Source organism: Tachypleus tridentatus, chromosome 9 (assembly GCF_004210375.1).
Source record: "Tachypleus tridentatus isolate NWPU-2018 chromosome 9, ASM421037v1, whole genome shotgun sequence".
NCBI lineage: Eukaryota > Metazoa > Arthropoda > Merostomata > Xiphosura > Limulidae > Tachypleus > Tachypleus tridentatus.
Window position 1 is genome coordinate 19,904,796 of NC_134833.1, and position 24,884 is coordinate 19,929,679.

Below are 24,884 nucleotides of genomic sequence, written 5' to 3' on the forward strand. Positions count from 1 at the left end.
ATTTGTATCTTCTAACAAAATACACCAACACAGTTCACAGTATTTGTATCTTCTAACAAAATACACCAATACAGTTCACAGTATTTGTATCTTCTAACAAAATACACCAACACAGTACACAGTATTTGTATCTTCTAACAAAATACACCAACACAGTTCACAGTATTTGTATCTTCTAACAAAATACACCAACACAGTTCACAGTATTTGTATCTTCTAACAAAATACACCAACACAGTTCACAGTATTTGTATCTTCTAAGAAAATACACCAACACAGTTCACAGTATTTGTATCTTCTAACAAAATACACCAACACAGTTCACAGTATTTGTATCTTCTAACAAAATACACCAATACAGTTCACAGTATTTGTACCTTCTAACAAAATACACCAATACAGTTCACAGTATTTGTATCTTCTAACAAAATACACCAACACAGTTCACAATATTTGTATCTTCAAACAAAATACACCAACACAGTTCACAGTATTTGTATCTTCTAACAAAATACACTAACATAGTTCACAGTATTTGTATCTTCTAACAAAATACACCAACACAGTTCACAGTATTTGTATCTTCTAACAAAATACACCAATACAGTTCACAGTATTTGTATCTTCAAACAAAATACACCAATACAGTTCACAGTATTTGTATCTTCAAACAAAATACACCAACACAGTCCACAGTATTTGTATCTTCTAACAAAATACACCAACACAGTTCACAGTATTTGTATCTTCTAACAAAATACACCAACACAGTTCACAGTATTTGTATCTTCTAACAAAATACACCAACACAGTTCACAGTATTTGTATCTTCTAACAAAATACACCAATACAGTTCACAGTATTTGTATCTTCTAACAAAATACACCAACACAGTTCACAGTATTTGTATCTTCTAACAAAATACACCAACACAGTTCACAGTATTTGTATCTTCTAACAAAATACACCAATACAGTTCACAGTATTTGTATCTTCTAACAAAATACACCAACACAGTCCACAGTATTTGTATCTTCTAACAAAATACACCAACACAGTTCACAGTATTTGTATCTTCTAACAAAATACACCAATACAGTTCACAGTATTTGTATCTTCTAACAAAATACACCAACACAGTCCACAGTATTTGTATCTTCTAACAAAATACACCAACACAGTTCACAGTATTTGTATCTTCTAAGAAAATACACCAACACAGTTCACAGTATTTGTATCTTCTAAGAAAATACACCAACACAGTTCACAGTATTTGTATCTTCTAAGAAAATACACCAACACAGTTCACAGTATTTGTATCTTCTAACAAAATACACCAACACAGTTCACAGTATTTGTATCTTCTAACAAAATACACCAATAGAGTTCACAGTATTTGTATCTTCTAAGAAAATACACCAACACAGTTCACAGTATTTGTATCTTCTAACAAAATACACCAACACAGTTCACAGTATTTGTATCTTCTAAGAAAATACACCAACACAGTTCACAGTATTTGTATCTTCTAACAAAATACACCAATACAGTTCACAGTATTTGTATCTTCTAACAAAATACACCAATACAGTTCACAGTATTTGTATCTTCAAACAAAATACACCAACACAGTCCACAGTATTTGTATTTTCTAACAAAATACACCAACACAGTTCACAGTATTTGTATCTTCTAACAAAATACACCAACACAGTCCACAGTATTTGTATTTTCTAACAAAATACACCAACACAGTTCACAGTATTTGTATCTTCTAACAAAATACACTAACACAGTTCACAGTATTTGTATCTTCTAACAAAATACACCAACACAGTTCACAGTATTTGTATCTTCTAACAAAATACACCAATACAGGATCAAACGTTACGATAGTTGGCTAAATTATCGTTAAGCCTTCTTTGAAAAAAGGTCGGTAATCCTTTTGAATGTAAAATAACAATTAATTAAAAGTTTCGTGTGTGTGACTTAGGAGTGAACGTTAGATAACAAAACGTTTGCTTACCTGCCTTACAATTGCCATCAGCATCAGTGAAAAATGAAGGTTTACAAACACACATGGCTTCGTTCTTCTCTACATCCACAATGCAATCTTTATATTCTTTGGAACATTTATCCTTATATCTGGCAATGTCACATAAAGCTGCAAAAAATAGTAATAAACTTAGCATTAAAGAACTGGTGTTTATTTATTTGTTTGTTTTAAATTTTCGCTCAAACTTACACGAGGGATGTGTGTGTGTTTTATTATAGCAAAGCCACATCGGTCTATATTCATTATTCGCCAAAGGAAATCGAATCCTTGATTATAGAGCTGTAAATCCGAAGGCTTACCGCTGTCCCAGCGAGGGACTACACGAGAGCTATCTGCGCTGGCTATCCGTAATTTAGCAGTATAAAACTAGAGGGAAGGCAACTATTCATTACCACCCACCGCCAACTGTTGGGCTACTCTTTTATTAACGAACAGTTGGATTGACCATCACATTATAAAGCCTCGTCGGCTGAAAGGGCGAGCATGTTTGGTGTAGGGGATTAGAACCCGTGACCCTCAAATCATGGGTCTAGCGCCCTAATCACCTAGATATGCCGGGCCCGAGTGATGTCCGTTTGAGTGTATCAATTACATATTTTCAACAGCTATACATTTCTGTCACTTACATATAATCCAATCTATTTAAACACGAAATTAAACTGAAAGCAAGAAAGCAGCGGAGAATTCCAACGCTTTAAAATCATAATGTATAAGATGTTCCGTATTATGATATGAAAATATCTTATATACCTATGTACTAGCATTGTCATAAAATCACACCGACAACCCTTTAACGTCTACTTAAAATTCATCCTAAGTTAGAAATTACAAACAAAGTTAAAACTTTTGTTTAAAAAAACAACAACAGAAAAAAATGGCTGTTTGTTGTGTCAACCTTGGGTAACTGAATCCTGGATTATAGCATTGTAAGTCCACGGGACAATTTATTATTATCAAGACAAAGAAATATTTTTATAATATTCAATAAACTTCATTAAAACCATGATAAACGTAAAATAATTTTTTCATAATTTATCTATATAAAACCTAATTGCATTACAATTATGTATTACATTAAAACTTGTCTTAATATATACTAAAGAGCAACATAATAAGCCAAATTAAACAAACTAACAAAATAATTAAAACACGTTTCGTTTTCATTTTACACCTAAAATAACAATATACACGTTCTACAAAAATAAACACACCGCATTTAACACGTATTACCGGATATCTTTAAGTAAAACTAATGAAAACTATGTAAGATACTCTAGTTAAAAGCAGTTATTGATAAAAGATTACACTTAAAAAAAAAGAACAAAGATTGCAAACAAAAGCCTAACTTACACACACATTTTCCATCATTGACCTCTGTACCTTCAGGACATTTACATTCGTAGCCAAGTTCTTCATCCACGTTGATTTCACATTGAGCATTCTTCTCACTGCAGTTTCGGTATCCTTCGTTGTCTTCGTCACACAACGGTTTTACTGAAAAAAACGTCTTCGTTTAATATTGATTTGCGAACTCAACTGCCAGCAGTTTCTTTACTTATGCCCAAAGAAGGTAATCCAACAGTGTTTAAAATTGGTGGCGTCTTTCTATAGCTCCGATTAATAATAAATACTGCAAAGAAAACAAATTGTACCACTTCACAATAAGAATACTAGTTGATCATAATTTTAGATCAGCGTTTCATAGCCTTTTCGATACCTCCCTAAACTGTCGTAGAATAACGAAATGGAAGTGCAATGGTTGTTTTTGTTTGTTTGTTTTTTAAAATTCGCACAAAGCTATAGGTGGGTTATCAGCGCTAGCCGTCCCTAATTTAGCAGTGTAAGACTCTTAGGCTACTCTTTTATCAACGAAGAGTAGGATTGACCATAACATTATAACAGTCCCACTGCTGAAAAGCGAAAGTGTTTGATAGGGTGATAGATTTGAGCCCGCATCCCTCAGATTGTGAATCAAGCGCCCTACCCATCAGGCCATAGCAAGTGTAAAATTACTCACTAAACACCGAACTGTAAAGGTAGTATTCAACTTTGTATATACAAAACAGGACTTCGTATTCTATATGTTACTATTTACTTAGTTAATAAAGATTGTGTCTAAAAAAAAACTGCTTACTTGGATAAACGTAAACTGCACATCTACAAACATCGTATTGTTATTGTACAACAGCTATGTCTTCCTTTTTATAATATTGACCCATAAGCAATTTGTAAGGGTCTTTTTTCAAATTTCGTGTAAAATTTCTCGAGATGTATCTGTGACAGTTGTCCATAATTTTGCTGTAATAAACGAGAGGAATACATCTATTCATCACTAACCACCGACAACTAATGTTCTACTTTAATTAGAGAGTGGGTTTTAACTGTTACAAACCCACAGCGCTGAAGTGCAGCTGCGATTTTATGATTGGCGGTGACTGGGAGCAGACCCATAAAACCTCAGTCCAGCACACTAACCACTAGTAAGTGTTCAACCTAACATATGAAGAATGTAAGCATCGTATACTATGAAAGTGATAAGTGATGACACCTCCGTAAGGTGGCACTGCTGTTATATTTTCATCCGCACAACATGTTTCGTTTTAAAGAAATATTTTCCTTGTTCAACGTACCACAAGGTACCTGCTTTAAGATGTACGTTTATAAATATCTATTTGTAAATTATAACAGTTGTAAGATTTGTTTCATTCTCAACTTGCATCAAGCAACTTACTTTTACAACTGCCGCTTTCTTGGTCCAGTTCGTAATGTCCTTCGCATACACACTGAAAGCCAGTTTCGGTTGGTTCACAGTCCCCGGGACATAAAATTTTGTCTTTGTTGTCTTCGTTCCATGCTTGACTTCTGCAGTAATCTGATGAGAAACAAACTTTACTATATAGATACAACTAACTAAAACTTAAGTCTTAATAGTTTTTTTTACACCTATATAGATGTGAAAGACTTAATTAACAACGACTGTTTGTTTTAGAGCAAAGCCACGTTGAGCCATCTGCTGTGATCACAGCGGGTGATCGATCTTCGGACCTTTACTTTGCAAGCCTGCAGATCAACTGCTATCCCACTGAACAGTTTGTTTGAAACGCCTGGTATATTTGTAAATGTTTCCTTTAACAATTGTTTCAGCAGTTCAATGTTTAAAAAAGGTTACTTGTTTAAAGAAAAGTGATTCGAAAAACCCTTCAATAGTTCTGTTCATTTACGAAGCATATAAAATTATTACTTTTATAACTACCATTAAAAACATAGATAATTATGTTATTTTATATAGAGTTGGTTTGTTTTGAATTTCGCGAAAATTTACTTATTCACGAATATAGAAATAAGTCTCCTCTTTTTGTCTTGGTTCATATAGATACGTTTAGCTGGTGTTTAATACCCTGATGCTTGTTTGTTTTGGATTTCGCGCAAAGCTACTCAAGGACTATCTGCGCTAGCCGTCCCTAATTTAGCAATGTAAAACTAGAGTGAAGGGAGCTAGTGATCACCACCCACCGCCAACTCTTGGTCTACTCTTTTACCAACGAATAGTGGGATTTACCTTTACATTACAACGCCCCCACGGCTGAAAGGGCGAGTAAGTTTAGTGTGATGGGGATTCGAACCCGCGACCCTTAGGTTACGAGTCGAGCTGGGCCTATTATATAGGTAAAATAGTATTAAAAACGTGCGCTCAAAAACAAATCACTTCAGCTACCAAGTAATAATTAATAATGTAAATAAAAGTTCGTTATAAAAAATGAATTTTTGATGTAATTTTTTATTCATTGAAAACGTTAATACTATATGTAACCGAATGTTTATAGACCAACATGAATTATGATGCAACATGATCTTCCAAGCATATTCAAGTTTTTCATGTTCAGGATAAGACATTCCACAGCGATTTTTGTACGTAAGAGCATTGCATGTTCCGAACTGAAACTCGTGAATTATTATCAAGTTTTTGTTTTAAAGTACAAATAATACATCATATTCAGAATTAGGGTATTGTATGTTTAAACTGTGCAAGTCCACTTGTCTTAGGCCTGATATTAGTTAAGTCTTTATTAAGTAAGGCCTAAATTCAATAAAGAGATAAATTAGCACTGTAACGTGTAGATTTTTCGCTTCAGTTTAGTTAAAGATACACTTTATCGCACTTAGTACTATCAGTAAATTAACTTATAATGTTAATCTAAATCTAAACCTTTTTAAAAATGTTGATAAACTTTTAATACGTTGCTGTACAAAATGTCCAATTATATTTACGTCCGTTAGTGCGCCCTCTTGCGCAATACTGACTATTATTACAAGAAGTATGACTTTCCTTCATTGTTGTCTTTTACGTTATCAGTCATAAAACCGTCTTCAGATTTTTGTTTTTGGCTAAAAAGTACAAGTATAGACGGGTTAAAGCGATTCTTCGCTTGTCCCGTTAAGCTAAGGTAAGACTATTTATTAGCTTTATTATAAGTGTATATTTAAGAATATTTAGATTTATGTAGACACCCCAGGCGATTGTTTGTTTTTGAATTTCGCGCAAAGCTACTCGAGGGCTATCTGCGCTAGCCGTCCATAATGTAGCAGTGTAAGACTAGAGGGAAGGCAGCTAGTCACCACCACCCACCGCCAACTCTTGGGCTACTCTTTTACCAACGAATAGTGGGATTGATCGTAACATTATAACGCCCCCACGGCTGAAAGGGCGAGCATGTTTGGCGCAACCGGGATGCGAACCGGGATAAGCAGAATGCGCGTAATACGGTTCTACGACAGAGAATATTCACGAAAGAACATTATTTCAAGAAAATTCTATTTTTTTGGAACAATAAATTGATAACACCTCTTATTTTGCATTTTCAATTCAGGTATACAATATGTCTCCACACTAGAGTGGTTAAGTCTACGGATTTACAACGCTAAAATTAGGGGTTCGATTCCCCTCGGTGGGCTCAGCAGATAGCTCGTTGTGGCTTTGCTAAAAGAAAAACACAAACACACACACTAGATTGGTCAATTTTAATGTGAAAAGTTGAGAGAACAACCAAGAGTAAACGTTTGGTTTGAATTTCACACAAAACTAAACCACATCTAACTGTGCTAGCTGTTCGTAATTTAGCAGTGACAAACCCACAGCTATTTTGGCTACTTTTTACCAATTAATGGTGGCACTGACTGTAACATTGCAACGCCCCCACATCTGAAAGTTCGAGCTTGTTCAGCGTGAAGGGGTATTCGAACACGCGACTCTCAGATTACGAGACAAGCACCTTAATTACTAGGCCGTGCCATGCCCAAAAATAATGGTCAAGATAGTTTTGTAGGTACAACATCTAAGTGAAAGTCAGTATGTTATCATATATAGGAAGAACCACACATGTAAGTGTTAATATACTTCGTGAATAAATAACTGAACGAAGTAGTAATAAACACACACGATACAATCTGTTTACTTACGAACACAGCTCTGATTCCCTTCTTTCTCTTCTGCAATATACCCAGATTTACATCTGCATATATTATTGTCGCCACTCTTCACGCATGCGCCTCCGTCACCACAGTCTACGTCACATTCATTTTCTTCTTTCACCTCTACGAGAGTTTAAGGAACAAATATACAGTGAGAGGCAGAAAAAACAATAGCAATAAATGCAGTAGAGAATTCATCTGTCTAAAACAAATAACATTACTCTGCGTTTATAGATAGTATTTAACACAAAATTTATACATTAAATGAAAAACATGTTTTTCCACATCTAGGCGAAGATAATTGAAAGCAAATACTTGTGAAATTATCAGACTGGGTAAATAACATAATTTTTAACGAGAGAAAAAAACGAGCGTTGAATCATAGAGTATCTCCTGCGATATTCAATGATTTCTTGTTCTACAATATATACAAAGGCTATCTTCACCTATGTTGCTATTATTTTTTTTCTCAAACACTATCATTTTCTCTAAAATTACCAAAAGTTGATTCGCAATTTATGCGGTCAACATTGCTCTACGTATTGGTCAACCCTCGTAAAGTACCAGTACTTCCTATTGGATGCTTACAGTTTGTAACAACACATCTTATCGTGAATGGTCTGTACCAAACTGACCACGATTTGATTATTCCACGTATAATCATTTACGATTTGTTTCACAACTTAATTTATGAATGCAATCAAACTGAGTGCGTATTGTTTGAGTTTCAAATACCGTACTTTAATGTACAAAATACAAATAATTACGTGAGTTTAGTACAGAAATGAGATCAGTGGTTATGTCAGTACAAATCAGAAGGAGAAATTCCTAGCTACTGTGTTGCATGCTGGAAACATTTATTAATATCAATAAGATAACAATATTTCCAGAACATATATTTACTAACTCAGTATTTTGCTATCTAAGCTTCGTAAGGAACTACTATTAACTTATAAGTCCACTAGACTGATATAAAAGTATTGTCACAACTTTCTGAACATATTTTTGACCCACAGGGGGAATACTCTCTTCATACTAAAACAATTGAATATTAAAAACAATTGTAATAGTAATTCTGCAGGGTAAAGAAGAAATTTATATCACGTATTATTTGATAAACAAGGACATAAAATAAATAATGGGATACTTTAATTTGATAAACGTGAACACAATATCAATAATAGGATACTTTAATTTGATAAACGTGAACACTGTAAATAATGGGATACTTTAATTTGATAAACGTGAACACAATATTAATAATAGGAGAGTTTAATTTGATAAACGTGAACACAATATAAATAACGGGATACTTTGATTCCCATATTTAATCGAAAAAAAATTAATGGCTAATAAAATTGACTTGCATAGTAAATATTACTGTAAACAAAACTAAAACCTAACTTTCTAAGTAAAAAAAAATTAACATAGTGTTGTACTTTAATAACTTTAATAAACTTTAATAATGTACAATTTAAAACTAATACACACTGTTATAAGTGAATAACTATGTTGTAGTACAATTTAAAACTAATACACAATGTTATAAGTGAATAACTATGTTGTAGTACAATTTAAAACTATTACACAGTGTTATAAGTGAATAACTATGTTGTAATACAATTTAAAACTAATACACAGTGTTATAAGTGAATAACTTTGTTGTAATACAATTCAAAACTAATACACAGTGTTATAAGTGAATAACTATGTTGAAGTACAATTTAAAACCAATACACAATGTTATACGTGAATAACTATGTTGAAGTACAATTTAAAACTAATACACAATGTTATAAGTGAATAACTATGTTGTAATACAATTTAAAACTAATACACAATGTTATAAGTGAAAAACTATGTTGTAATACAATTTAAAACTAATACACAATGTTATAAGTGAATAACTATGCTGTAATACAATTTAAAACTAATACACAATGTTATAAGTGAATAACTATGTTGTAGTACAATTTAAAACTATTACACAGTGTTATAAGTGAATAACTATGTTGTAATACAATTTAAAACTAATACACAGTGTTATAAGTGAATAACTATGTTGAAGTACAATTTAAAACTACTACACAGTGTTATGAGTGAATAACTATGTTGTAGTACAATTTAAAACTAATGCACAGTGTTATAAGTGAATAACTATGTTGAAGTACAATTTAAAACTAATACACAATGTTATAAGTGAATAACTATGTTGTAATACAATTTAAAACTAATACACAGTGTTATAAGTGAATAACTATGTTGTAATACAATTTAAAACTAATACACAGTGTTATAAGTGAATAACTATGTTGAAGTACAATTTAAAATTAATACACAGTGTTATAAGTGAATAACTATGTTGAAGTACAATTTAAAACTAATACACAGTGTTATAAGTGAATAACTATGTTGAAGTACAATTTAAAACTACTACACAGTGTTATAAGTGAATAACTATGTTGTAGTACAATTTAAAACTAATACACAATGTTATAAGTGAATAACTATGTTGTAGTACAATTTAAAACTAATACACAATGTTATAAGTGAATAACTATGTTGAAGTACAATTTAAAACTAATACACAATGTTATAAGTGAATAACTATGTTGTAATACAATTTAAAACTAATACACAATGTTATAAGTGAATAACTATGTTGTAGTACAATTTAAAACTAATACACAGTGTTATAAGTGAATAACTATGTTGTAATACAATTTAAAACTAATACACAGTGTTATAAGTGAATAACTATGTTGAAGTACAATTTAAAACTACTACACAGTGTTATGAGTGAATAACTATGTTGTAGTACAATTTAAAACTAATACACAGTGTTATAAGTGAATAACTATGTTGAAGTACAATTTAAAACTAATACACAATGTTATAAGTGAATAACTATGTTGTAATACAATTTAAAACTAATACACAGTGTTATAAGTGAATAACTATGTTGAAGTACAATTTAAAACTAATACACAGTGTTATAAGTGAATAACTATGTTGAAGTACAATTTAAAACTAATACACAGTGTTATAAGTGAATAACTATGTTGAAGTACAATTTAAAACTACTACACAGTGTTATGAGTGAATAACTATGTTGTAGTACAATTTAAAACTAATACACAATGTTATAAGTGAATAACTATGTTGTAGTACAATTTAAAACTAATACACAATGTTATAAGTGAATAACTATGTTGAAGTACAATTTAAAACTAATACACAATGTTATAAGTGAATAACTATGTTGTAATACAATTTAAAACTAATACACAATGTTATAAGTGAATAACTATGTTGAAGTACAATTTAAAACTAATACACAATGTTATAGGTGAATAACTATGTTGTAATACAATTTAAAACTAATACACAATGTTATAAGTGAATAACTATGTTGTCGTACAATTTATAACTAATACACAATGTTATAAGTGAATAACTATGTTGTAATACAATTTAAAACTAATACACAATGTTATAAGTGAATAACTATGTTGTCGTACAATTTAAAACTAATACACAATGTTATAAGTGAATAACTATGTTGTAATACAATTTAAAACTAATACACAATGTTATAAGTGAATAACTATGTTGTAGTACAATTTAAAACTAATACACAATGTTATAAGTGAATAACTATGTTGTAATACAATTTAAAACTAATACACAATGTTATAAGTGAATAACTATGTTGTAATACAATTTAAAACTAATACACAATGTTATAAGTGAATAACTATGTTGTAGTACAATTTAAAACTACTACACAATGTTATAAGTGAATAACTGTGTTGTCGTACAATTTAAAACTAATACACAATGTTATAAGTGAATAACTATGTTGTAGTACAATTTAAAACTAATACACAATGTTATAAGTGAATAACTATGTTGAAGTACAATTTAAAACTAATACACAATGTTATAAGTGAATAACTATGTTGAAGTACAATTTAAAACTATTACACAGTGTTATAAGTGAATAACTATGTTGTAATACAATTTAAAACTAATACACAATGTTATAAGTGAATAACTATGTTGTCGTACAATTTAAAACTAATACACAATGTTATAAGTGAATAACTATGTTGTAATACAATTTAAAACTAATACACAATGTTATAAGTGAATAACTATGTTGTAGTACAATTTAAAACTAATACACAATGTTATAAGTGAATAACTATGTTGTAATACAATTTAAAACTAATACACAATGTTATAAGTGAATAACTATGTTGAAGTACAATTTAAAACTAATACACAATGTTATAAGTGAATAACTATGTTGTAATACAATTTAAAACTAATACACAATGTTATAAGTGAATAACTATGTTGTCGTACAATTTATAACTAATACACAATGTTATAAGTGAATAACTATGTTGTAATACAATTTAAAACTAATACACAATGTTATAAGTGAATAACTATATTGTAATACAATTTAAAACTAATACACAATGTTATAAGTGAATAACTATGTTGTAATACAATTTAAAACTAATACACAATGTTATAAGTGAATAACTATGTTGTAGTACAATTTAAAACTAATACACAATGTTATAAGTGAATAACTATGTTGTAATACAATTTAAAACTAATACACAATGTTATAAGTGAATACCTATGTTGAAGTACAATTTAAAACTAATACACAGTGTTATAAGTGAATAACTATGTTGAAGTACAATTTAAAACTAATACACAATGTTATAAGTGAATAACTATGTTGAAGTACAATTTAAAACTACTACACAGTGTTATGAGTGAATAACTATGTTGTAGTACAATTTAAAACTAATACACAATGTTATAAGTGAATAACTATGTTGTAGTACAATTTAAAACTAATACACAATGTTATGAGTGAATAACTATGTTGTCGTACAATTTAAAACTAATACACAATGTTATAAGTGAATAACTATGTTGTAATACAATTTAAAACTAATACACAATGTTATAAGTGAATAACTATGTTGTAGTACAATTTAAAACTAATACACAATGTTATAAGTGAATAACTATGTTGTAATACAATTTAAAACTAATACACAATGTTATAAGTGAATAACTATGTTGTCGTACAATTTAAAACTAATACACAATGTTATGAGTGAATAACTATGTTGTCGTACAATTTAAAACTAATACACAATGTTATAAGTGAATAACTATGTTGTAATACAATTTAAAACTAATACACAATGTTATAAGTGAATAACTATGTTGTAGTACAATTTAAAACTAATACACAATGTTATAAGTGAATAACTATGTTGTAATACAATTTAAAACTACTACACAGTGTTATGAGTGAATAACTGTGTTGTCGTACAATTTAAAACTAATACACAATGTTATAAGTGAATAACTATGTTGTAGTACAATTTAAAACTAATACACAATGTTATAAGTGAATAACTATGTTGTAATACAATTTAAAACTACTACACAGTGTTATAAGTGAATAACTGTGTTGTCGTACAATTTAAAACTAATACACAATGTTATAAGTGAATAACTATGTTGTAATACAATTTAAAACTACTACACAATGTTATAAGTGAATAACTATGTTGTGGTACAATTTAAAACTAATACACAATGTTATAAGTGAATAACTATGTTGTAATACAATTTAAAACTACTACACAATGTTATAAGTGAATAACTATGTTGTCGTACAATTTAAAACTAATACACAATGTTATAAGTGAATAACTATGTTGTAATACAATTTAAAACTAATACACAATGTTATAAGTGAATAACTATGTTGTAGTACAATTTAAAACTAATACACAATGTTATAAGTGAATAACTATGTTGTAATACAATTTAAAACTACTACACAGTGTTATGAGTGAATAACTATGTTGTAGTACAATTTAAAACTAATACACAATGTTATAAGTGAATAACTATGTTGTAGTACAATTTAAAACTAATACACAATGTTATAAGTGAATAACTATGTTGTAATACAATTTAAAACTACTACACAGTGTTATAAGTGAATAACTGTGTTGTCGTACAATTTAAAACTAATACACAATGTTATAAGTGAATAACTATGTTGTAATACAATTTAAAACTACTACACAATGTTATAAGTGAATAACTATGTTGTGGTACAATTTAAAACTAATACACAATGTTATAAGTGAATAACTATGTTGTAATACAATTTAAAACTACTACACAGTGTTATAAGTGAATAACTATGTTGTGGTACAATTTAAAACTAATACACAATGTTATAAGTGAATAACTATGTTGTAGTACAATTTAAAACTAATACACAATGTTATAAGTGAATAACTATGTTGTAATACAATTTAAAACTACTACACAATGTTATAAGTGAATAACTATGTTGTGGTACAATTTAAAACTAATACACAATGTTATAAGTGAATAACTATGTTGTAATACAATTTAAAACTACTACACAGTGTTATAAGTGAATAACTATGTTGTGGTACAATTTAAAACTAATACACAATGTTATAAGTGAATAACTATGTTGTAGTACAATTTAAAACTAATACACAATGTTATAAGTGAATAACTATGTTGTAATACAATTTAAAACTACTACACAATGTTATAAGTGAATAACTATGTTGTGGTACAATTTAAAACTAATACACAATGTTATAAGTGAATAACTATGTTGTAATACAATTTAAAACTAATACACAGTGTTATAAGTGAATAACTATGTTGAAGTACAATTTAAAATTAATACACAGTGTTATAAGTGAATAACTATGTTGAAGTACAATTTAAAACTAATACACAGTGTTATAAGTGAATAACTATGTTGAAGTACAATTTAAAACTACTACACAGTGTTATGAGTGAATAACTATGTTGTAGTACAATTTAAAACTAATACACAATGTTATAAGTGAATAACTATGTTGTAGTACAATTTAAAACTAATACACAATGTTATAAGTGAATAACTATGTTGAAGTACAATTTAAAACTAATACACAATGTTATAAGTGAATAACTATGTTGTAATACAATTTAAAACTAATACACAATGTTATAAGTGAATAACTATGTTGTAGTACAATTTAAAACTATTACACAGTGTTATAAGTGAATAACTATGTTGTAATACAATTTAAAACTAATACACAGTGTTATAAGTGAATAACTATGTTGAAGTACAATTTAAAACTACTACACAGTGTTATGAGTGAATAACTATGTTGTAGTACAATTTAAAACTAATGCACAGTGTTATAAGTGAATAACTATGTTGAAGTACAATTTAAAACTAATACACAATGTTATAAGTGAATAACTATGTTGTAATACAATTTAAAACTAATACACAGTGTTATAAGTGAATAACTATGTTGAAGTACAATTTAAAACTAATACACAGTGTTATAAGTGAATAACTATGTTGAAGTACAATTTAAAACTAATACACAGTGTTATAAGTGAATAACTATGTTGAAGTACAATTTAAAACTACTACACAGTGTTATGAGTGAATAACTATGTTGTAGTACAATTTAAAACTAATACACAATGTTATAAGTGAATAACTATGTTGTAGTACAATTTAAAACTAATACACAATGTTATAAGTGAATAACTATGTTGAAGTACAATTTAAAACTAATACACAATGTTATAAGTGAATAACTATGTTGTAATACAATTTAAAACTAATACACAATGTTATAAGTGAATAACTATGTTGAAGTACAATTTAAAACTAATACACAATGTTATAGGTGAATAACTATGTTGTAATACAATTTAAAACTAATACACAATGTTATAAGTGAATAACTATGTTGTCGTACAATTTATAACTAATACACAATGTTATAAGTGAATAACTATGTTGTAATACAATTTAAAACTAATACACAATGTTATAAGTGAATAACTATGTTGTCGTACAATTTATAACTAATACACAATGTTATAAGTGAATAACTATGTTGTAATACAATTTAAAACTAATACACAATGTTATAAGTGAATAACTATGTTGTAGTACAATTTAAAACTAATACACAATGTTATAAGTGAATAACTATGTTGTAATACAATTTAAAACTAATACACAATGTTATAAGTGAATAACTATGTTGTAATACAATTTAAAACTAATACACAATGTTATAAGTGAATAACTATGTTGTAGTACAATTTAAAACTACTACACAATGTTATAAGTGAATAACTGTGTTGTCGTACAATTTAAAACTAATACACAATGTTATAAGTGAATAACTATGTTGTAGTACAATTTAAAACTAATACACAATGTTATAAGTGAATAACTATGTTGAAGTACAATTTAAAACTAATACACAATGTTATAAGTGAATAACTATGTTGAAGTACAATTTAAAACTATTACACAGTGTTATAAGTGAATAACTATGTTGTAATACAATTTAAAACTAATACACAATGTTATAAGTGAATAACTATGTTGTCGTACAATTTAAAACTAATACACAATGTTATAAGTGAATAACTATGTTGTAATACAATTTAAAACTAATACACAATGTTATAAGTGAATAACTATGTTGTAGTACAATTTAAAACTAATACACAATGTTATAAGTGAATAACTATGTTGTAATACAATTTAAAACTAATACACAATGTTATAAGTGAATAACTATGTTGAAGTACAATTTAAAACTAATACACAATGTTATAAGTGAATAACTATGTTGTAATACAATTTAAAACTAATACACAATGTTATAAGTGAATAACTATGTTGTCGTACAATTTATAACTAATACACAATGTTATAAGTGAATAACTATGTTGTAATACAATTTAAAACTAATACACAATGTTATAAGTGAATAACTATGTTGTAATACAATTTAAAACTAATACACAATGTTATAAGTGAATAACTATGTTGTAATACAATTTAAAACTAATACACAATGTTATAAGTGAATAACTATGTTGTAGTACAATTTAAAACTAATACACAATGTTATAAGTGAATAACTATGTTGTAATACAATTTAAAACTAATACACAATGTTATAAGTGAATAACTATGTTGAAGTACAATTTAAAACTAATACACAGTGTTATAAGTGAATAACTATGTTGAAGTACAATTTAAAACTAATACACAATGTTATAAGTGAATAACTATGTTGAAGTACAATTTAAAACTACTACACAGTGTTATAAGTGAATAACTATGTTGTAGTACAATTTAAAACTAATACACAATGTTATAAGTGAATAACTATGTTGTCGTACAATTTAAAACTAATACACAATGTTATAAGTGAATAACTATGTTGTAATACAATTTAAAACTAATACACAATGTTATAAGTGAATAACTATGTTGTAGTACAATTTCAAACTAATACACAATGTTATAAGTGAATAACTATGTTGTAATACAATTTAAAACTACTACACAGTGTTATGAGTGAATAACTATGTTGTCGTACAATTTAAAACTAATACACAATGTTATAAGTGAATAACTATGTTGTAGTACAATTTAAAACTAATACACAATGTTATAAGTGAATAACTATGTTGTAATACAATTTAAAACTACTACACAGTGTTATAAGTGAATAACTGTGTTGTCGTACAATTTAAAACTAATACACAATGTTATAAGTGAATAACTATGTTGTAATACAATTTAAAACTACTACACAATGTTATAAGTGAATAACTATGTTGTGGTACAATTTAAAACTAATACACAATGTTATAAGTGAATAACTATGTTGTAATACAATTTAAAACTACTACACAATGTTATAAGTGAATAACTATGTTGTAGTACAATTTAAAACTAATACACAATGTTATAAGTGAATAACTATGTTGTAATACAATTTAAAACTAATACACAATGTTATAAGTGAATAACTATGTTGTAGTACAATTTAAAACTAATACACAATGTTATAAGTGAATAACTATGTTGTAATACAATTTAAAACTACTACACAGTGTTATGAGTGAATAACTGTGTTGTCGTACAATTTAAAACTAATACACAATGTTATAAGTGAATAACTATGTTGTAGTACAATTTAAAACTAATACACAATGTTATAAGTGAATAACTATGTTGTAATACAATTTAAAACTACTACACAGTGTTATAAGTGAATAACTATGTTGTCGTACAATTTAAAACTAATACACAATGTTATAAGTGAATAACTATGTTGTAATACAATTTAAAACTACTACACAATGTTATAAGTGAATAACTATGTTGTGGTACAATTTAAAACTAATACACAATGTTATAAGTGAATAACTATGTTGTAATACAATTTAAAACTACTACACAATGTTATAAGTGAATAACTATGTTGTGGTACAATTTAAAACTAATACACAATGTTATAAGTGAATAACTATGTTGTAGTACAATTTAAAACTAATACACAATGTTATAAGTGAATAACTATGTTGTAATACAATTTAAAACTACTACACAATGTTATAAGTGAATAACTATGTTGTGGTACAATTTAAAACTAATACACAATGTTATAAGTGAATAACTATGTTGTAATACAATTTAAAACTACTACACAGTGTTATAAGTGAATAACTATGTTGTGGTACAATTTAAAACTAATACACAATGTTATAAGTGAATAACTATGTTGTAGTACAATTTAAAACTAATACACAATGTTATAAGTGAATAACTATGTTGTAATACAATTTAAAACTACTACACAATGTTATAAGTGAATAACTATGTTGTGGTACAATTTAAAACTAATACACAATGTTATAAGTGAATAACTATGTTGTAATACAATTTAAAACTACTACACAGTGTTATAAGTGAATAACTATGTTGTGGTACAATTTAAAACTAATACACAATGTTATAAGTGAATAACTATGTTGTAGTACAATTTAAAACTACTACACAGTGTTATAAGTGAATAACTATGTTGTGGTACAATTTAAAACTAATACACAATGTTATGAGTGAATAACTATGTTGTGGTACAATTTAAAACTAATACACAATGTTATAAGTGAATAACTATGTTGTAATACAATTTATAACTATTACACAGTGTTATAAGTGAATAACTATGTTGTAATACAATTTAAAACTACTACACAGTGTTATAAGTGAATAACTATGTTGTAATACAATTTAAAACTACTACACAGTGTTATGAGTGAATAACTGTGTTGTCGTACAATTTAAAACTAATACACAATGTTATAAGTGAATAACTATGTTGTAATACAATTTATAACTATTACACAGTGTTATAAGTGAATAACTATGTTGTCGTACAATTTAAAATTAATACACAGTGTTATAAGTGAATAACTATGTTGAAGTACAATTTAAAACTAATACACAGTGTTATAAGTGAATAACTATGTTGAAGTACAATTTAAAACTACTACACAGTGTTATGAGTGAATAACTATGTTGTAGTACAATTTAAAACTAATACACAATGTTATAAGTGAATAACTATGTTGTAATACAATTTATAACTATTACACAGTGTTATAAGTGAATAACTATGTTGTCGTACAATTTAAAACTAATACACAATGTTATGAGTGAATAACTATGTTGTCGTACAATTTAAAACTACTACACAGTGTTATAAGTGAATAACTATGTTGTAATACAATTTATAACTATTACACAGTGTTATAAGTGAATAACTATGTTGTCGTACAATTTAAAACTAATACACAATGTTATAAGTGAATAACTATGTTGTAATACAATTTAAAACTAATACACAATGTTATAAGTGAATAACTATGTTGTCGTACAATTTAAAACTAATACACAATGTTATGAGTGAATAACTATGTTGTACAATTTAAAACTACTACACAATGTTATAAGTGAATAACTTTGTTGTTTTAATTTTTAAAATTTTTAAACTGCTCTTAAAGAGCAACAAACAAATCTACTAATTTCAGAAATCATTTAAAATATAGAACACCAATAAGAAAACCAATCAGATTAAGACGTTTACATTTCATATCTAAAAAAAAACTAACAAAAACTGAAACAAACAGTTATAAGTTTTTCAAATAACCTATTAAAGAGAAGTAAGCAAAGCAACAAATTTTGAGTAACGTTATGTTTAAATTTTGTTCTTAATATAAACAGTAACCGTGATTGAAGTAACCAATTTCAAGACAAAACTATACATTTTAGGCCTCTTCAATTGCACTCTTAGGAAAAAGAAACTAAAATAAACAATTTGAAGTCAAGATTATTAGGTTTAAGCCCAAATATACAGTTAAGAGTAAATGTTCACAGTTAACAAGCACTAAAATATATCAAGATACGTGAAATTTATTGCGACAAAGTGTTGACATTGTAACATTAAATACAAAGATGTAACTTCGAAGGAACGTGAGACGTGGGGAACAGAGGGAGGGACACAAGATTTTTAACTTACCACATTTTCCATCTTTTTCAGTGAATGGATCTTCACACGTGCAACTGTATCCATTCTTATTGTCTTCGGAATCATCTTCTAGTACACAATTCTCAAATGCTTTACATGGATTGTTGACGACACAGATAGCTATGTGAATATAGATGCAAATAAGAATTTTTAGGATGTTACTTAAGTTTGTTTGTTTTTTAATTTCTCGCAAAGCTACACGAGAGCTATCTGCGCTAGATGTCCCTAATTTAGCAGTGTAAGACTAGAGGGAATGAAGCTAGTCATCACCACTCACCGCCAACTCTTGGGCTACTCTTTTACCAACGAATAGTGAGATTGACCGTCACATTATAACGCCCTCACGGCTGAAATGGAGAGCATGTTTGGTGTAATGAGGATTCGAACCCGGGACCCTCGAATTACAAATCGAGTGGCTTAACCACCTGGCCATGCCGGGCCTGTTGATTAAGCTCCCCAAAATTAAGAGTTTTAGCATCACGCCTGAAAATAATTTCTGTTCCTAAGTTATCATGCTCTATATAACAGAAAATACTTAAAAGAACCATATGTGTCACACTATGATTAAATTTAGTGAAAAACATTTTAAGTAGCATATCATATTTACAGTCAAATCTCAGCATCTTAACATCTCTCAGCAGTTAGAAAACTATAATATTGTGCTTTTAACAAGCGTTTCTTCAAAACAGACTTATTCTCTCTTTTGTTATCAGGTGTTGTTTACACAGTGGAAAATCCTAAATATTCACAGATTTTGTATTTGGCACATTTTGGTAAATAATTTATAAACAATATGTTATTTACAGCAAAGTTTGGTTCGATTTGAATTTCGCGCAAAGCTACTCGAGGGCTATCTGCGCTTTACAGAAAAGATTGTACTTGTATGTTTAGTTTATTTTACATTAAAATCTAACCGAAGATTTTAATTTATACCCTGTAATATATTTACACTAAAAATGAAACACCAATAAAGCACTGTTGAAACGTTTCGTACAAGTTCTACATTTCTTCCACGAATTTTTGTCAACCAGTGACGAAACTGAACCTTTCGAACCTTTATACCTAAAGCGTGGTTTTATGTGTGGAGGAATAGCTTAGCTGACATCGAAGGCTAGTATAAAATATTACTTACATGTGCATTTGCTTCCAATCCTTACGTAGCCTGTTTTACAAATACACCTCGTTTTCCTTGGATGATCAGCTGGTCCTTCGACACACACTTCGTTTTCATCACACGTTCTTTCTTCACAGAAATTTTTGGCTGTATAAATTAATAACACACATGCAAATTGAATAATTATTTTTAAATATCCGAATCAAAACAAAGGTGGTATTTATTATTAAAATTAAATTCGATGTTTCGAAATAGTTGGATAGTCATTAAAAAGACAATTTATGATTCGGATAAAAACAGAGACAGTGCTCTTTCGTTTCGTTATAAAAACAGAGCAAGCTAGTCTACATATCTAACTCTCAGTACTGTTGAAGTTTTTATGAGTAACCACGATTATTTTGGGTGATGATTTGATTTAGAAGTACTCAGTTGGCTAGATTTGGATACATTTATCATTGTTGACCTTACTCAGTTGGCTAGATTTGGATACATTTATCATCATTGACCTTACTCAGTTGGCTAGATTTGGATACATTTATCATCATTGACCTAACTCAGTTGGCTAGATTTGGATACATTTATCATTATTGACCTTACTCAGTTGGCTAGATTTGGATACATTCATCATCATTGACCTTACTCAGTTGGCTAGATTTGGATACATTTATCATTATTGACCTAACTCGACTTAAGAAAGTTGATATAAAAAAACAATTCTAACAATTTTCAGTTGGACAGAGAATGCAACTTGTTAATCTATAACATTTTCCAATTGGAACCATAGTTAGTGATAGTGACTAACAAATACCACATCAATTTCTTTAAGCACTTCACATTTTTTATACCTGTTTGAAAGAATTAGAGATGCTTATTGACATTATATATAAAATTTACAACTATATTCATTTATCCCAAACCACTGACATTAAACTGAGTAATTTAAAACGATAAATTATGGAGGAACGGTAAGACTGTTGTCTCACGACGCTAGAATTGGAGTTTCGGCGCTCGTGACAAGCAGACCACAGATAGCCAATAGGGTAACTTCATCCTAAAGAAAAGCCATTCAACCAACCATTTCTAAGTGCTCAATTACAAAATATTTATGGAATTTACGAATGTAACATTTTAACTGCTACATCTTTGAAGTGGATAGGCGTTACTTTTCCACTAACTTATGTTATATTTAGCGTTTAAGCGTCAGAAGTAAAACAGTGAGGACTACAGGTGTATAATTTCACAACAAAATCATTTCATTTACAACAATACTTTCACAACCATTGTTTTACTGTAGCAGAACTACGCTGTAAGTTACTTTCGTTTGCCCACTGCGAGAATCACACAGGTTAAAGAGATCAACAAATGCACCAGTCACTCTTCTTATATGTTCCTATCAACACATCACAGCTACGTAAATTACATATGAAACATACAAAACATATATTTAAAAATGATATATTTAGAGATGTTTCGCCTCAGTTATATTGAATATTATATGACACTGACATTACACAACAAATTCAGAAGTAATTGGTTTTATGGATAAATCGTGCTATTGTAGTTGTATTATATTTCCTGCACGCTAGTAATAGAAATAAAGTTATTTGTGTAATTTTTTAAGACTAAACCAACGGTAATTACTAAGTCTCGTGCTATATTATCTGCACTTGTTACAGTAATATTTCTTCAATATATATCACTATTTGTTCAATTCAAGTATTTATTATACAGCAAAAAATAAAGACAAATGTGCTTTATAAAGAAATTTAAACGGTTACATTAATATGATAGAATATAATAATAAACGTTTTGGTTTGAATTAAGCACAAAGCTCCACAATGGGCTATCTGTGCTGTGCCCATCACGAGTATCGAAACCAGGTTTCTAGAGGCGTGAGTCTCCAGATATACCGTTGTGCCACTAGGAGGACAATAATAAAATAATTTATGTGGTTTACAATTTTTGTTAATGTGATATTTTTTTTAAAAACGTTTAACTTCTCGCACTTCGTCTTATTTTCGAATTCCTTCAATTACTATAGAGTAAATTAAAACGATAAATTATTTAAAATAAAGTTAAATGAGAACATAATTTTCAATTGCATGGATCAATTTACACATAATGAGTTGGAAAAAAATATATTAATTAGATAGTTCAATTACAAACCTATTGACAGATTGTCTGTTTTGCCCCCTCCCCGCTAGTACAGCGGTATGTTTCCGGATTTACAACGCTAAAATCAGGGGTTCGATTCCCCTCAGTGGGCTGAGCAGATAGCCTTTTATGGCTTTGCTATAAAAAACACACACACACTGCCTGTTTTCTATACGCTCAATTTCACCTTTTTAAAATTAGTGATGTATAATTTTAATAAACAAGAAATGACGAATCAAAGTGTGATGAATATTTCACAGAACTTTGTCTCGAACTTTCTATTCTTACGTTTGCATTCATCGTTTTCTTCTGTGTAGTCCCCTTTGCATTCACAAGTTGGAGTATCTTCTGTTATTTTACACTCTCGTCTTTCCGGACATAACTTCAACTTACATGGATCGAGTTCTTGAGAAAACAATAAATAAATTGTATGTATTTGTTTTTACAAACTTATCTAAATCATCGTATTCTCACAAAAACAAATACTCGTTGAAAATCTACAGTTAAAAAAAGAACAAAGGTCAAATAAAGTTGTACTTTTCCCCACAACACTCATAGTTTCACAATCAGTATCATAAAACATTCCAACAACAAATATTTATATTTCTGTAAAAACTACACAGGCCTACAATGGTTTAATTGTCTTGAAATGTTCACATGTTCCACAGTAATTTCTGTACGATGGATATATATGAAAATGATATCCATTTTTCTACATCACGTGCACATTTTTCCCAAAACGCTATAACGCTGTTCATAAAAGAAAGACCACAACACACAGTTTTGAGACTTAAATGACACATACGAAAAAATTAGGGTGAACGAAAATACACATTTATTTAACATCAAATTGTAATGAAAAATGTTAATTGTGGTAAACGATACAATAATTTGATTTAAGTAAGAGTTATTTTGTATTCTTAATTTCGAACTCTGCGTAATTGAATTATGTAAGATCTGTCATTAAAACCAAAATAACTTTTATGAAGTTTAAATTCACAGGCCTGTGTTATTGACACAAAAACTTATAGTTTCTTACTCAATTCTGTATCATTTTTAAAATAAAAATATCAACATGTGTTCAAATTATTGGATATAATTTTTGTAGTTTTATTCTATACTGCATTCTCACTATGCCTTTAAAGTAAATCACTATTAGCATATTTGTGTGTTTTTTTTCTATTCCAGTTCGTAAATTGTATTCCAATAAATGAAAACGGTGTGTTATTTGAACCAACATCAGAATATTAAAAGTTATGGTAAAAATCAAGGTAACTAAAGAAACATTTTCAAACAGAGTGTGGAAACTTCTGGACATAATGAGATATCTTGAGAAAGATTAGGCCTACTGACTGCTAATACTACGTAGGCTCTCGGTTTTCAAACTGTAACTTTTAAAAGAGTATACGTAAGTTGTAATCAACATTGCTATTTTTAAACGTTTATAATATATAATAATCATTAACCTATTAACTGACTTTGCTCGAGAATGTAATATATTTACAATACGTAAACCAGCATATTTATTTATAAGTGTTACTTTATGGATGTATTACATATCCATTAAATG

General features: G+C 28.7%; 1 protein-coding gene across 3 annotated transcripts in view; it reads right to left on the reverse strand.

Annotated features, from left to right (window-relative positions):
* The window catches only part of LOC143224811 (uncharacterized), a 74,779-nt gene that overhangs the window by 17,465 nt on the left and 32,430 nt on the right, over positions 1-24,884 (reverse strand). For all 3 annotated transcript variants that reach the window (XM_076453140.1, XM_076453139.1, XM_076453138.1), the window contains 7 exons: positions 23,603-23,719; positions 21,179-21,307; positions 20,038-20,166; positions 7,514-7,648; positions 4,788-4,928; positions 3,407-3,550; positions 2,027-2,164 (listed from right to left, as the gene is read on the reverse strand). In XM_076453140.1, the coding sequence (XP_076309255.1) occupies positions 2,027-2,164; positions 3,407-3,550; positions 4,788-4,928; positions 7,514-7,648; positions 20,038-20,166; positions 21,179-21,307; positions 23,603-23,719 (933 nt within the window). The remainder of the gene's footprint in view (positions 1-2,026; positions 2,165-3,406; positions 3,551-4,787; positions 4,929-7,513; positions 7,649-20,037; positions 20,167-21,178; positions 21,308-23,602; positions 23,720-24,884) is intronic.